The sequence below is a fragment of the Misgurnus anguillicaudatus genome, unplaced genomic scaffold (assembly GCF_027580225.2).
Source record: "Misgurnus anguillicaudatus unplaced genomic scaffold, ASM2758022v2 HiC_scaffold_33, whole genome shotgun sequence".
Lineage (NCBI taxonomy): Eukaryota > Metazoa > Chordata > Actinopteri > Cypriniformes > Cobitidae > Misgurnus > Misgurnus anguillicaudatus.
The window spans coordinates 3,964,321-3,981,323 of NW_027395283.1; the positions used below are offsets into that span (position 1 = coordinate 3,964,321).

Below are 17,003 nucleotides of genomic sequence, written 5' to 3' on the forward strand. Positions count from 1 at the left end.
AGAGTTTCGTCTGGATTATACAGACAGGATCATAAATATCCAATGCACCTCAAAGTGCATTCAAGCTAATCAGTAAATGTGAACCCGAATTCAACCTAAAATCACAGTTGAGTTACAGGATCAATGCACCAAAGTGGACACTTTCCTTGTTTTTATACCACATATTTTCTATCCCTGTCACACAAACCAAACTAGTAAAAGCTATTTTATTGCTGGTCAGTTTTTGACATTTCATCATGTTTTGAGGATGTCTTGGCTCTTCACACAGACACACACACACACACACACACACACGCACACACACACACACACACACACACACACACACACACACACACGCGCACACACACACATACACACACTAAGGTTAAGCCAAAGGTTTCTGTTCGGCATAAGGACACACAGGCCACTTGTCCCCATGGCAACGCTGACGACATCACTTCCTGTGCAGTGACAGGTCTCTGATGAGGTTGCCAGGGCGACACACTCATGCAGGTAGCGCATGATGAAAGTCTTAACATGTGCACACACAGAAACGCAGTGATAATGGATACAATTTTGTTTTGTTCTGTTAGAGGAGCACAATATGATGAATTATGCTGCCTAATAATGAAGCTTTTATTAACACTTGAACTGCATTTGTATTTAACTTTCTGAGGGATTCTCATAAAAAAACTCTTTGGTTAACTGGATTTTATTTAAAATAAAAGCAGTCACTGTGAGCAGGTTTAGTTCATTTCCAGGGTGTTTAAGTGAGGAAGAGTTTTAAATACTGAAAGTTACAAAACATCACTTGGCACATAAAAATGAAGAAAGCTATGCATCTAAACACAGACAGAGATTTAGATGTGTGTGTGTTTACCTTCATGACAATGAAGATGACGAGGATGATGAAGATATTAGCCTGTGGATGTTTCCAGGCAGCCGAGTGGCCGTCATATATAAAGTCTTCTGTGACTCCTTGCTTAGTCCAGGTGTGATTGTCAAAAAATGAAACCAAGGTCTCCTTTTGTGTAAGCTAGAAAAAACAAACGTCATAAAAAGGAAAAGTTTTTTTTAGAGTTGAGGTCGTAAGTTTACACCTTGCAGAATCTGGAAAATGCTGAACATTTTGGAAAAGAAGAGGGATTTTGAAAATTCAGGTTTTTAGTTTAGTCCTGGTTTAACCCCGTGATTCTTAAAGGGATAAATCACCCCAAAATAAAAATTCTGTCATTATTAAATATGCCTCATTCACTATCATAGTATTATTTTTCCTGCTTTGAAAGTGAATGGAGCTCATGATTGGTTTGATTCAAACTAGGGCTGCATAACAATTAATCACAACTAATGGTTTGCAGAATAAAAGTTTTTGTTTACATTATATAAAGTTTGGAAAATCTTGTATTAAATTATTCTGGGAAATTTTAAAAATATTCCTAATTAAAAAACTTAACAGGAAATTATATGAATTATTTGGAAATTTTGGGGAAATTATTAAACTATATTATTTATTTATTTATTGCCAAAGATTTATTCCTTGGAATTTAATAAATAAATAAATTAAACTATATTATATACAAAGATAGATAAATATTTTGTTTGGTCATAAGCAGACATGCCTGCAAGGTAATAGAAATTTTGAGGAATCCTTGACGTTCATCAAGCCGAGGATTTATTTGGTCAAAAATCAATTTTTAACAAAATTAAGATTTTATAATTACATCACCATTTACTCATCCTCATGTTGTACTTAACCTGTATGAATTTCTTTTCCCTGATGAATACAAAATAAGATATTTTGAGAACACACAGCCGTAAGTGTCCATTGACTTCCATAGTAGTAAAAATATTTTGGAAGTATTGTGATAAATGACTAAGAAAATGTTTTGATAAATGATGGTAAGCACACAGTTGACGGTACCCATTAAATTTCATCATATTTTTTTATTCCTACTATGGAAGTCAATGGACACTTACTGCAGTGTGTTTAACATCATTTATCAAAATATCTTCTTTTGTGTTCATCAGAAAAAAGAAATAAATACAGATTTACAACAACATGAGGATGAGTAAATGATGACAGAATTTTCATTTTAAAGTGAACTATCCCTTTAATCCCCATATATTCCCATTAATTCCCATTTAAAGTATCCAGCCTTAAAAGTTCCTAGAATTTTACAACCCTAATGAAAATTATTTTTTTTCACATTGAAGACAATCAAAAGACTCATATGCAACTATTACAATAGATTCAGTGATGCTCAAAAAGTCAGCAAACCTCTAAAAATTATTATTAGTGTAAATTATTATTATGTCTTTTGGAAAACATGTCTTCCTAAGGTAAAAATAAGATATTTTAATAAAATAATTTAAATTTACACTGTCCAAAAGTTTACACACTTGATTTTTAAATGAATGGTATTGTGTGTTACCTGTCCGGCCATAAATTGTCCAAACCCCGGAGGAAAAGTGAGTGTTGACACCAGCAGTGTGACCAACGCAGGGTACAACAGTCGCCTTTACACATAAACAAAAAGACTTGTGTTTGTAAAACAGACTGAATGAGTTTTTAATGATCTCCAGACATGCTTCAGTGTTTGTCTGATGTATGATTTGAATGTAAATTGAGAACTTCAGGTTTGTCGAAGAGCAGATCTATACAATGAATATTATGAAACACAGAGACAGACACAGGTCACTAACTTCTTCATCAGGAACTTGTTAATGGTTTTCTGTTTTCTCATAAACTGAACGATAAGTCTGTTCAAGTACACGAACAGGGCACCGCCAAACCCACTCGCAATCCTGCAGAGAGAAAGAGAGAGAGAGAAGGTGAGCGTTTGTGTATTAATGCAACATTTTACAGTGATTTTACCGCAGTAAAAGAGAGTTCACAGTACTGCTTGTCTCAGCAGATTAAAAAAAACATGTTTAACTTGAGCTCTTTATAAGATGGATTTTACACCAAAGACGCTTTATGCTAATGATGTCATGAATATTTATTATGAATGGAATAAAAAGCGTTTAAATAATTAAAACATAATAAAGGAAAGGTTCATTAGAAGGGGAACAGTGTGTGTATGTTCTCATCAAACACCTGCTGGGTACAAAAAATAAACACACTGTACTGTACACAACCCGCCGTGGAGGGCAGGAAGTTCACTGACCATATAAGGAGAGAGAGAGGGTGTGGCACACCGCATATAGATTATAACATATAAAATAAAGGTGTTTCCTCTGCGGTTTGTCTTTTATATCAGAGATGTACAAATCTTTATTCATGTCTGAGTTATTTTGTTTAAGATACGCCTCTGCTCTCCTCCTCAGAGGCATTTACTCAAGAATTACATATAAAACTGCCACAACCGCTTTATTCAAAACAACACAAATCTCACTGCGAAGCTGGAAATATGACTTTCTTAATCCGGTTTGGTCTTGTTTCTGACACAAACACCTTAAAACAAGATCAATTTTCTTAACATCAAGACTTCAGAGTTTTCTTGTTCGCCTCTCAAATATGGATACGTTTCTTAAAAAAAGCAAAAAAATAAGCAAAAAGCTGAGATTTCATTTTTGTAAAAGCCTTTTGTTAGAAATCAGATTCAGACCGATGATCAAAACATTCACAGTTTTTTTTACTGTTTTTGGATCAGTGAATGCTTATACATTATGTAAGAGCGCCATCTAGTGGACAATAGATATAGATTGCCGTAAAAACTCGTCATTGGCACTTAATTGACGAGAAAACTTGTCAATGGCTGGGAAAGAGTTAATAAAAGTGTAATTGGCAAAATGTTTAGAAAAAAACATTAAACAATAAAAAACATATATTTGTCAATGTGCAGAAGAGAAGCAGAACGAACCCAATCACAGCGAAGGCCGGAAGCTCCTGCAGGTCAAAGGGGAAATCCAGTCTGAATCGCGTTTTAAAGAGAGCTGTTATCGTCTCTAACAACACAAAGAGAGAAAGAGAGATAGAGAATTACTTCAACTGAATATAAACAACACATAAAAGTACATCATGTGTGTGCTGCTATATTAACTCTTTCCCTGCCAGTGTTTTATAAAAAGATGCCAGTCAGCGTCAACATTTTTTTATGATATTCACAAAAGTTTAATGCCTTTCAAATGTTCTTCTATAAATATATAAACATAAAATATATCAAATGAAAGAACAGATCCTCTGCTTCTAAAAAAAAATGCTTCATCCTATCTTCATTTGTTTTCTTTTTATCACCTCTGAAATATAGGTAGGTTTCTTCAAAAATACAACATTTTAAGCAAAAAGCTGAGATAATTGTGTTTTTGTGAAGGACTTTTATTAGAGATCAGATTCAGAGCGATGATCAAAACATACATGGAGTTCTTACTCCCTAAGGGAATTGTTCTCAATTCCAGTCCTCGGGACCCCCCTCCCATAATGTTTTAGATGTCTCCTTATATGAAACACCAAGAGGGAGGGAATTGAGAGCCACTGCCCTAAGGGAATATTTCCGTTTTTTATAAGTTGGGAAAGAGCGCCACCCGGTGGATAATAGTGGAAATACGGATTGCCGGAAAAACTCCTCATTGGAAGGGAAGCGTTTTCTCTTAATTAACAAGTTAACTCATTAATGGCGGGGAAAGAGTTAATACAAGCACACCGGCACACACATGTACACATATGTACACACACACACACACACACACACACACACACACACACACACACACACACACACACACACACACACACACACACACACACCTTCATCTCTATTCCACACGGCTAGAACTCTGAAGATAAAAGCACTGAAAGTAGCAGCGAAGAATCCTCGCCAGTAGTTTCGGACAGCAAAAAATGTGGATGTGACCTCAATGCTGAACAACACACCTGAAAACACAAACACACACAATAGTGAAACAACACTGTGTTTTCATCTAATAATAATTATTAACATTGCTACATTCTAACACATAACCAGCAGTTCGTATGTGACCCTGGACAACAAATTCAGTCATAAGTAGCACAAATGTATTTGTAGCAATAACCAACAATACATTTTACGCGTCAAAATTATACATTTTTCACATTGATGAAAATGAAAATCTGTAATTTATTTGGGCATTTTTTCTACAACTGAAGTATATGTGAGCTTCATTACTTAAAAATGTATGTGCCCTCATAATCTTTAATCAAAACGATCTCTCTTTACTCCCGGTCATATGGTATGAAAGATGGGCGGGGTCTGCGACAAGAACGCAGGGATTAGCAAATAGCAACACGAGCCAACTTCAAACGATCTAATCAATTTTCTTGATGGACAAATTCAAGTCCAGCCCTACCTTTATTGATTTCAGAAGCAGTTTTTACTCTGATATACGTCACCACGTGGAAAATGAGACAATCGCTACTTCTGTTTCATGACTGCTTTAATGCCAAAAATCATTAAGATACTAAGGGCCGATTCACACCGGCTGCATGCCGTATCTGTTGCATGTCAGTTGCGTCGTGTTTTCTGTGTCTGTACATACCAGAAGCGTGCCTGACGCAGTGCTAACACGCTGCTGTTGCTATAGGTGACATATATTTTGCCTGGAAACGCTTCCAAGACGCTCGCGTGTGGCGTGAAAAATAGCCGTCGGTCCTATTCCTAGCATGCACATGTTTTCGGCGCGGCACGTGTTTGATAGTTTTCAGGCGTGTGAACTATCAAACCTGCTAACATGGGAGCCTAAATAAAAACGGACACGCCACGCAGCTGGTGTGAATCGGCCCTAATTTAAGATCATGATCCATGAAGATATTTTGTAAATTTCCTACCGTAAACATAAAAAATATATTTGTGAGTAGATGCAGTTGCTATGGACTTTATTTAGACAACTTTAAAGGCGTTTTTCTTAAATAATTGTATTTCTGCCAATTATTGTCCTGTCATAAACTATAGATCAATGCAAAGCATATTTATTTAGCTTTCAGATGATGTATAAATCTCAATTTCAAAAACGGGCCCTTAAGGTTTTGTGGTTCATGGTCACATCAAAAAAATTTCTACGTAATTTGTCTATATTATAATCTCTTCAGTATAGGGAAGTTTCTTTAGCATTGAGATGCCTTTTAAACTTTTATTTTTACTTTAAGAAAACAAACAGAATTCACAGATGTTTGAATGAATAAGTCCAAGAGTTCAGAGGAAATCACTTCAATATAGAAAAAAATGAATTGATGAAATGAGTCAAAGTTTATAATGCAGCTCTGTTACATCCTTAGTGAAAACAAAATCCAGAGATTATGATCCGGTTCATTTGATCAGGTTATTTATCACAAACACACGCACGCACGCACGCACGCACACACACACACACACACACACACACACACACACACACTTCTGACCTCCAATAGGAGCAGCGAAGCAGCATCCCACCCCGACCGCACAGGCAGCAGCAAGCATTTCAGTATTTCTGGACTCATTCTGTTTAACACACAAACATTTTATAAACCACATATATATACACATACACACACAAATATATAGATGTGACCCTGGAACACAAAACCAATCATAAGAGTTTAAAAATTGAGATTTATAAATCATCTGAATGCATCTGATAACTCTATTTAAAAATCTGAAGGTGCAAAAAAAAGATTTGCCTTTTAAGTTGTCCAAATTAAGTCTTTAGCAACTGCATCCACGCACAAAAATGAAGTTTTGATATATTTATGGGAAATGTACAAAATATCTTCACGTAACATGATCTTTACTTAATGATTGTTGGCATTAAAAGATAAAAGGATAATTTTGACCCATACAATGTTGGATATTGCAACAAATATACCCATGCTAGTTATGATGTGATCCAGGGTCAAATAAACACAACAATACATGAAACTACTGAACATGCACACATGCACAATCCAGAAGAAAATAATTCAAACACAATAAAAATACATCTAAAATAATTCACAATTTATAGAAAATGACAAACAATATCATAGTTTATGAACCCACACACACACAAGTATAGAGACACACACCTGTGTTTGGCAATTAATTTAATCCTCATACAAGGAAAACTTGTTCAAGAGAAATGCAAGAACACACATTTTAGATATCAACACTGTAATGGGCGTTTCACACAGTATGTGTCCAGTTCATTTTTAAAAGGAGACGTGCTGAAAGCGACAAATTGGGGGGTAAAGCGGTCCACACGACTTGCTTGTGCAACCAAAATCTTTCCCATTCCGCGGACACAGCTCTTCATGGCAGGCGTCATTGAAGATAAACATGTTTGCACTAAATGATGCACAAAATGCTTCACTACATAAAAAAAGCTGTAGCCGTGCGGTGATTTCGCTGCTTGCCGTGTACGATGTGAAACACCCATAACTATCTCCACTGACTCGTTCAGACAACATAAAATCGTGATATTTACTTTTATAAGACACTTTATATAAAAACTGTAACATCTTGTGATCCATGACAATGAGTACAAAATAATTAAACTAATAAAAAATATCCATTTAAAAAAGCATAAAGCTTCAATTATAAAGTATCACTCATGTATGTGTGCTGCTCTCTTGTGTTTATATTTGTACAAAACAGACAGATTAACAGTTTTTATGTTCTAATATACAACAAAATATAATAATAAAGTCGTTTCTAATTACCTCATAAATTCCACCAAAGAACGACATGAATTTACAGAGAAGAGACGCACACAAGCTGGCAATGTGCACAAACGGCCCCTACAGGACAAAACATACAAAAACATTAAAAACATAACACAACATGAAGCCAGTTGTGTAAGACTTTTGTGTGTTTGTGTTCACCTCTTTGCCGAGAGGTAATCCACTGCCCAGTGCACACGTAAGACCCACCACTTTGGCTACAAATGTTTTTAAGGTGAGATATTCTTTTAGCACAACTCCTCTGAGGATCGTCTTCATTTCAGGAATGCCCGACCCTGAATATGAATGTCAATGAATGCATAATAAGCCACTGATGAATAATGAAGACCTGAACGTGTGATGCGTGTTTCTCACCAGCGGCCTGAGGTGCCACGATGTGTGTGAATCCTGCAGAAAAACTGATGAGAACCACAGGATAAGTGACCCACGCCAAATACTGTAAGATCACATTACTGTCCAAACCCCCGTACATCCACTTCTGTGCTGTAGAAAGAGAGAAAAGAGATCTGCTAATAAAACACATGGAAATGTGAGTGGAAAAGTAACATACTTTTGACGTATGGGTACCCGGAGATCAAATCAAATACAGTGCAAAACATATTTGAGTAAAAGAAAAGACAAAAGATGTGGGCTTCCCATGAATGGTCTCAATAAGTTTTCATGTAAGGTCATTTTTGAAGTAAATGAGAGCTACAATCTCAAGCCCTGACTGTAAAAAATAAATAGTTGAGAAAACGTCAAAAAAATGAGGCGTAAAAAGCTACCGCGTGGGCACGTGAAGCTACCGCGTGGGCACGTGAAGCTACCGCGTGCGCACGTGAAACTACCGCGTGCGCACGTGAAACTATCATGTGCGCACGTGAAACTATCATGTGGGCACGTGAAACTATGCGCGTGATAATTTCACGAGGGCGAAAGTCTCATGTGTGTACGCGGTAGTTTCAGGTGCGCATGCAAAAACTTTCACATGAGCATGCAAAACTAAACGTGGTAGTTTCACGTGCGCACGCGGTAGTTTCACGTGCGCACGTGGTAGTTTCACGTGCGCACGCGGTAGTTTCACGTGTGCACGCAAAACTACCGCGTGCGCACGTGAAACTACCACGTTTAGTTTTGCATGCTCATGTGAAAGTTTTGCGTTCGCACCTGAAACTACCGCATGCACACGTGAAACTTTCGCTTTCGTGAAATTATCACACGCACGCGAAACTAAACTTTAAAAAAGTATGAAAAAGTTTTTGCGAGAGCACATGAAAATTTCACGTGAGCATGTGAAACTAAACTTTTTTTACTACAATGTCACCTTAGGGGGTCGGTAGTTTTAACATTTAGCCAACAAAAAAAATGTGTTCATTCATGCAATGCAGATTTCTTTATTATTATTCTTACGTTGACCAGTACACACCGAGTTTTTATTTAAACTTTACATAACTGTATATACCTCCTTCTCAGTCTAATGGTGCGTACACACCAAAAGCAAAGCATTGCTTTCCTTGCTCTAGATTACTCACGGGATTTAACTTTGTGTCATGCAAATATTTTCAACTTGCACAAAGACGCGTTTGAGGCAAATACACTTTTAAAAATATGTACCAACATATATTTTTATGTTAATTTAACTTAAAAGATTTACGTATAAAAAGTTTTCACAAGCCAAAACTTGAAATAGTAGGTTGAATTGACTTGCAAAATCAGGTTGTTTTAACTTTATGCTGCATTTTGTGTTTTCACAGCAATCAAATCGCCCCACAAATTAGCTTCTTTGCATTGACTTTGTATGTTATCTACTCGCGCTAATTGTTGCATTCACGTTTGGTGTGTTTGCCCCATAAAAGAGATCAAATAATTGGCCAAATTACTTAAATTTATATTTTTTAAACATAAAATATTTGTAAGCAGCATTTTTAGGCTACTTTTATTTGATATATGTAAAATAAGAAGTTTACTCTGTTTTTAAGTTACTTTATTTCCGTTGTTGGAAAATCATTTTTAAATCAGATTTTTACAGTGTACACTGGTGAAAATATCCCATAAAAACATGATGCAAACCATGTTTCTCTTTCTGCAACAAGCTCACCTAAATTACTGCAGATTTTGTGTGTTTTGCAGACAGACAAACCCTGGGGAAACCTTTTTATTTTGACTTTATTGCTGAAGCACTAAGCATTACCACTAACATTTTATAACACACATTTTAAGTCAATAGTTTAAAGCAAATAACAGAAAGATCAACAAACTGCACTAAATGCTTTCAACTTTGTATTGTAACACAGTGATCAGGTGACTTTATTCTGTGTACTTTAAGTATAACAAAATAAGTAATGTAAAATTTGATGAAAGAAAACAGCAGATGTCAAACTGAAACTGTAACTCCATCAATAGACGGATGGTGATTTTATAATGTTATGTTAAATATGAGCTCTTCCTCTTATCGACCCAAACAAATGACATTTTACACTGAAATGGCTTTGACTCTTAAGTTAAGTAAGGCTTTTTCATAATCGATTAATTGGGTGATTATTTTTTCGATTAATCGACTAATCATGTCTGTGCTGTCATCAGACAGTGGTGCAGGAGCATGTGACGTCACAGACCAACTAAGCGATGATGAAATTCATTGACAATGAATTTCATTATCGAATTTTATGGATTAGTTGTTGCAGCCTTGCAGTTAAGTAATATAATGATCATGTTACCCAGTAAGATGACACTGACAGCTTTTATTAGTGTAGATCTTTACTTGAAAACCCCAAACAACTCATAAATGTTTTTTGAGAAGAGCAGGGTCTCTCTTTGAACTGTACTGCATTTCAAACACATACAAACATCTGTATATCTGTAATTTTAATGTTAAACACGCTTACCTTGTAATAGAAGAGCGATGCAGAAGTCCATAACAAAACTGACCAGTGCCATGACGAGACCCAGCAGAATAAGAAAGATCCAATCCTCCCCGACCCGTGACATGAGGAACCTCTGACAGTGAACTGCACAGACTTCATATAGAGAGAGAGACTACATTACCCACAATGCACCAGTGACTGACACCTGACACACTACATTACTGTAAAGCTACCAAAACTGTGAATTACCTTACTACTTATATGTATCGTAATAACATTAGCATAACCTGACACTGTTATAACTATTGATATTGATCAAACATAGCCTGGGTGCCAGCCAATCTTAGCCCCGCCCACCACAATTTGAAAAACGGGAAGATCGAAAATTCTGACTAGAATTGAGTATGACAACGTCAGGCTAGATCAAACACTTTTTCATTTGGTATGTGACAAAAAAAAGTACAAAAGAAGATAAAGAACACGCATGAAGAAGGCCTAAAACAGTGTTCATGTATGAATCTCTGATGATTTGATATGTTTACTTCAGCACATAATTGTATGATTTTCTGTTATTGTATAATGGGGTATACACACCAAACACGAGTGCAACGATTTGCACAAGTAGATTACATACAAAGTCAATGCAAAGAAGTGATAAGACGCGTCCTCGCGTGGGGCGATGTGAATGATGCGATATGGGCAGTGCATTTGCCAGGAAAACATGCGATATTCGCCCCAAGTTGAACTCGAGAAAAAAAATTGCATGACACAAAGTTAAATCCCGCAAAAAATCTAGAGCGAGTAAAGTGATGCCCCGCGTTTGGTGTGTATACGTAGCATAATTGTTGTGTTTGTGTCTTCAGTTTCTTATTAACTCTTTCCCCGCCATTGAGGAGTTATCTCATCAAATAAGAGAAAACATTTCCCTGCCAATGACGCTTTCCTGACGAGTTTTTATGGTAATCTGTAACTGCACTACTATCCAAAAACGTATTTAATTAAATTTAAACTCTATGTATGTTTTGATCATCATTCTGAATCTGATCTCTTAACAAAATGAATTTACAAACATGCAATCATTTCAGCTTTTTGCTCAAAATTTGGTAGTTTTTAAGGAAACCTACAGGGAGTGCAGAATTATTAGGCAAGTTGTATTTTTCAGGATTACTTTTGTTATTGTACAACTACAGTGCTCTTGTTCAATTCAAAATGTTAACAAACCCTCAAACCTGAACATTTAAGTAGTAAAAGTGAAATTTTGGCTTTATTAAGAGAATATTTCTATGTACATCATTATTAGGCAACTATTAGTGTGCAGAATTATTAGGCAACTAAATGAAAAACAAAGATTTTAACATCTCACTTGTTTTTTTTTTCAACTGTTAAAGTGAGAATAATAAACAAACTCTACATTTACAAAAAAAATAATAAAACAATAAAAAATATATAAACTCAGTGACCAATATAGCCACCCTTCTTTTCGATAACAGTCACAAGCCTTCCATTCACGGATTCAGTCAGTTTCTTGATCTGGTCTGAACCAACATTTTGTGCAGACGCAACCACAGCCTCCCAGACACTGTTCAGAGAGATGTACTGTTTACCTTCACTGTAAATGTCCTGCTTAAGAAGGGATCAAAAGGTCTTAATAGGGTTTAAGTCAGGTGAAGAAGGGGGCCATGGCATTAGTTTTTCATCTCTAAGGCCTTTACTGGCCAGCCATGCAGTGGAGTACTTGTGATGTATGTGATGGATACATCAGCCGCATGCAAAGCATTCTGGGAATCAGAAATCATCATCAACCTTTTTCTGTTTTTTGCTTCAGATTTTGTTTCCCAGAATGTTTTGCTTGATGCTGTTTTTTTACAAAGACTTTTAAATGTCAAATGTTCATTTAACTTTCAACAAAATGTTGCCAGTAAAAAACATACATTTAAATCTACAGTAAGTTACCAGCAACCCAGCTGCAATTTCTACATAATTTTTCCTGGAAAGCATTTTATGAAACTTTTGTGAAAATCACAAAAAAATGCTAGTGGGAAACTTTAAAAAAAAGAGCCTGGCGGGGAATGAGTTAAACTCAAAAACATTGTTCTTCTGTGATTTTTACGTGATTAAATCTTAATTCATTTTGAAAAACTGCAGGTCTGGAAAAGCATTTCTGCATCTATGATACAAACACACGAATGCTGTTAGTATCCACGGCAACCTCCATAAGAGCCAATGATGACTCACCAAATGATGGAGAGAGATGCAGAATATCTGAACACTTACAGATGACAGGTGGAGGAGTGTTTCACCACACACACACACGCGCACACACACACACACACACACACACACACACACACACACACACACACACACACACACACACACACACACACTCACGCGCACACGCACACAAACACACAAACTGATTTAATAAGCAGAACTTTTAAATGTCTTGTTTATGCAAATGTATGGAGAATAAGTGGGTTTACGTAAGTGTGTGTTTTTGTGTGTGTTTGTGTAAGTGTGTGTGGGTGTTTATGCGTTTCATAACAGCAGACCATCAAAACAAAGTCATCTGTTTGAATTTCCCTCTCTGTCATCATCATCATCATCACCTCTTTCTTTGAATTCACTAGCTGATCTGGATTTATATGTGTCACACAATCATTCAATTATTTTATTATTATTTTACAATTCAATATCACACTAGAATGTAAGAAAACATTTCATGTATCACATTGTAACTGTGTCTAAACTCATTAACCCCTTAGCGTTCAAATGTACCGTGGGAGAAACACAGCATTAGTTGACAGAAAACTTCATGACAACTCAAAAACAAAAGCTTTTCAACTTTTTTGGCTTTTTTAAGCCTTTTTTCGGAGGGGTTAAATACATATTTACGAATTCATTTATTCTGTTTTGTGCACTGGATTACATGCAAATATGGCTAAATTACCATAAAAGTTAACAACTGCCAGACAAAGTATAAATCAGCGGTTTTAGGTTAGATATTGAGTGATAACTGAAATAAATGAATGTGAATTAGTTTGTTAAACAGTTTTACTTCTTGAAGATAAATGAGTGAGAAGAGATTACTGGAATGAATTTAAAACAAGAAAACCAAGACAAGTAAGGTTAGTAACAACACACATACTTTAATGAGTTAATTCACAAAATGTGCTTTTTAGGAGTACAAAACACAAACACACACACAGACAGTAAAGGAAAAGTGTAATTAATGAGTAAAACAACAATGAGTATGTTGTATTAGTTTCAAATCATACTTGAAACTGTATATTTTACCAGAAAAAAAGTCCCGAGGTGTTGATTCCAGGGCATATGAAAACCCTGAGAGAGAAAGAGAGAAAGAGAGAGAGAGAAAGCGAATGTGTGTATACGGGGGAGTGCAGACAAAGAAATGAACAGAATAAAATTTGTGAGTAAAAGGCAGAGCCTGAGAGAAATACACAACACACAAAGAGATTCTGCCCTGTTTATAACACACACAGACACACAAGACACAAATTACAAAAGTTTATATAAAGTCTATTAAACAGATGATTGACAGCGACTACATAACTACTGCTCTCATCTCTTCTAAGTGATGGAGATGTGGTACCCGTTGCCATGGTGACGTTTGGAGGGGACAGTTTGTTGTAGTGATGATGCCACAGAAAGTGACCATTTAATTTTATTTAGAGTTTCACTGTTACCATGACAACCACACACTGATCATCTATCCACCCGATGAGAGGAGCAGTTCTGTAACGGCCTGCTAACCGACCTGTAACCATGGTGACCTGTGGCACCTTTGCACACATGTTCTGGTGACATTACATCTGTTACAAACCAAGTGTCTGTGTGTGTACACGTGTGTGTGTGTGTGTGTGTGTGTGTGTGTGTGTGTGTGTGTGTGTGTGTGTGTGTGTGTGTGTGTGTGTGTGTGTGTGTGTGTGTGTGTGTGTGTGTGTGTGTGTGTGTGTGTGTGCTAATTTCCCTCAATTCTGAACACCTGATATCATTATTCACATAATCACGCAGAAACTGAAATGAACTCCTCTATCAGAGTAAAACTAGATGTTTTTCTCTGACGATCAGACGGTCTGATCAGACTCTCATCAAATGAGATATCAGCCAATCCACTGACATACAGTACAGAGCAATGCTGCCACCATCAGTACAAACACTGAAACTACAACTGCTGAATAACTTCATAGACATCAGTCGCATGTTTCGCGTTCACATTTATCAGCCACGTTATACAAAACATACTTAAATATTACAGCAAAAATTTACATGAGAATCAGTCACTCCTGAGATATCATTCAGCTCTTAAACATTTTAAGGGTAAGAAAGAGATGCAAAGTCTGTTATGGCCAGTAGAGGACTCAATTTTAGTACAGCAAATGCTTTAAAAACAAAATACATTTAATCTATAAGAGATCAGATGTGTCTGACATATTTTTCTTGTAAATTAGCATTTTTATTAGGTTCCTTACTTTCAATGGAATGCCAATGAAAATGTTATTAGTCGGTAATTAAAATGATTTTTTTTTCACAACTGTCATTTAAGTCATTTCATTGTTATTTAACAAAGTGCATGCAGGCTTTTGTGGCAGAACATTAAATTAAAAAAATTAAATCCACTTAAACAATTGCAAAATCACTAAAGATGCAACTAGAAACATTGCAAATAATGAAAGGCCACAATCGGGTTGTATTTAGGTCCAAGTACTAACAAGTAGCCTACTCATCTGTTGTGCATTTTAAAGGGACAAGTGCACAAAGTCAACAAGGCGTTTAGCGGATTCTGATAACAAATCAGTATTTCTGAATGGTATAAACCACATTTGAAGCAAAGGTTTTGATTAACATTTAATACATACCAAGAGCATTCGGTTAATATCATTATGTCATTTTTGATGGAGGTGACGTTTAGGGGATTTTGCATCTGAGCTCTTTATATACTTAATAGTAAAAAAAAAATTGGATAACCCACACAAATCTGCAAACTGACATGGTTTTAACTCTTTCCTCGCCATTGACGAGTTGTCTCGTCAATTAAAGGCGGAGTCCATGATGTTTGAAAGCCAATGTTGATATTTGAAATCACCTAAACAAACACGCCCCTACCCCAATAGAATCTGGACCTTCTGTTGATAGACCCGCCCCACACATACGCAACCCGGCATTTGATTTGAATTGTTTGGTATAAGTGTGTTTTGGTAGACGGCCCGTCTAATTTTCCAAAGCGTTTTTCAAACATCGTGGACTCCGCCTTTAAGAGAAAATACTTCCCTTCCAATGACAAATTTTTTCTATATTTCCGCTATTATGGACTAGTGCCGCTCTTACGATTTTAAACTTATAAAACACTGAAGCATCCACAGATCCAAAAACTGCTCTGAATCTGATCTCTAACAAAAGCTTTTTGCTCAAAATTTGGTACTTTTGAAGAAAATCTACCCATATCTGAGAGGAGATAAAAAGAAAACAAATGAAGGTAGGATGAAATGCAGAGGATATGTTCTTTCATTTGATATATTGTATGTTTATTTATTTAAAGAAAAAAATGCATTAAAATTTTGTGAAAATCATAAAAAATGCTGGCACTGACTTGCAACTTTTTTAACACTTACAGGGAAAGAGTTCACCCTAAGAAATGTTAAATGATAAGTAGTGATTGTGTGCTTTTAGATGTTGTTTTTATATGAAGGTATAAGCCGGCCTGGATTCCAGCCTGTTGTGGTTTCAGTCAAATTATTTGCTGAGAACATCTGATGGTTTTTTCCATCATTTGCGCAGTCATTGTTATGAGATCATCAGATCTTCATATAGTTCATATTTTTCTATTAATGGTCAAAGTACCAAATAATCCCAATCACTACACATCACATACCTGCCGATGTAACACCTAAGCATCATTGATATGTGTGACAATAGTAGGCACTGCAGTGACAACTTTGTTTAGTTTTAGGATTGTGGTTAAGAGGATTAGTCTGACAACAGCGTCTACTTCAATAACAAAGTCACGTAATTCACTTTCAGATTCAAATTTGTGTAACACCAGATGTTCATTCATACAATCTTTTAAAGCAATAAACTAAACTAAAGTAAATACAATTATCTAAAACTAACTCACATGTTACAGGATCAATATTAACAGAAATGACACAGAATGACAATAACATAATCACAAAATTAACACAATCCTGTTTTTAAACTTTAACTCTGCCTGATGCACTAACACCTTAGGAAATGTAAATGTTGACTGAATGGCTAAAACAATTTAAAATACAAATGTGACTCACTTCGACACTTGACGCATCGTCCCTTCTCATACTCCAGGACTTTGAGTGACGGGCTGCGTTCAGAGATGGACCGGCGATGATGTCCGTCCTCCCGCAGTCGGGCTGCCTCTTCTTTTGCATAAACACCCAATTCCTGAGTGTAACGCCCATACATCTACACACACACAGAAAGTGATTAACTCATGTACACAACACATACTA

The 17,003-nt window shown here is 36.1% G+C and overlaps 1 protein-coding gene across 4 annotated transcripts in view; it reads right to left on the reverse strand.

Annotated features, from left to right (window-relative positions):
• The window catches only part of LOC129438744 (chloride channel protein 2), a 57,023-nt gene that overhangs the window by 22,742 nt on the left and 17,278 nt on the right, over positions 1 to 17,003 (reverse strand). For 2 of the 4 annotated variants that reach the window (XM_073865934.1, XM_073865936.1), the window contains exons 2-13: positions 16,803 to 16,956; positions 13,795 to 13,839; positions 10,519 to 10,650; positions 8,009 to 8,137; positions 7,796 to 7,929; positions 7,634 to 7,711; positions 6,359 to 6,437; positions 4,730 to 4,855; positions 3,846 to 3,930; positions 2,686 to 2,787; positions 2,415 to 2,499; positions 863 to 1,018 (exon numbers count right to left, since the gene is read on the reverse strand). In XM_073865934.1, coding sequence (XP_073722035.1) covers positions 863 to 1,018; positions 2,415 to 2,499; positions 2,686 to 2,787; positions 3,846 to 3,930; positions 4,730 to 4,855; positions 6,359 to 6,437; positions 7,634 to 7,711; positions 7,796 to 7,929; positions 8,009 to 8,137; positions 10,519 to 10,650; positions 13,795 to 13,839; positions 16,803 to 16,956 — 1,305 coding nt within the window. The remainder of the gene's footprint in view (positions 1 to 862; positions 1,019 to 2,414; positions 2,500 to 2,685; positions 2,788 to 3,845; positions 3,931 to 4,729; positions 4,856 to 6,358; positions 6,438 to 7,633; positions 7,712 to 7,795; positions 7,930 to 8,008; positions 8,138 to 10,518; positions 10,651 to 13,794; positions 13,840 to 16,802; positions 16,957 to 17,003) is intronic. The other 2 variants (XM_073865935.1, XM_073865937.1) reach the window with 1 other exon arrangement.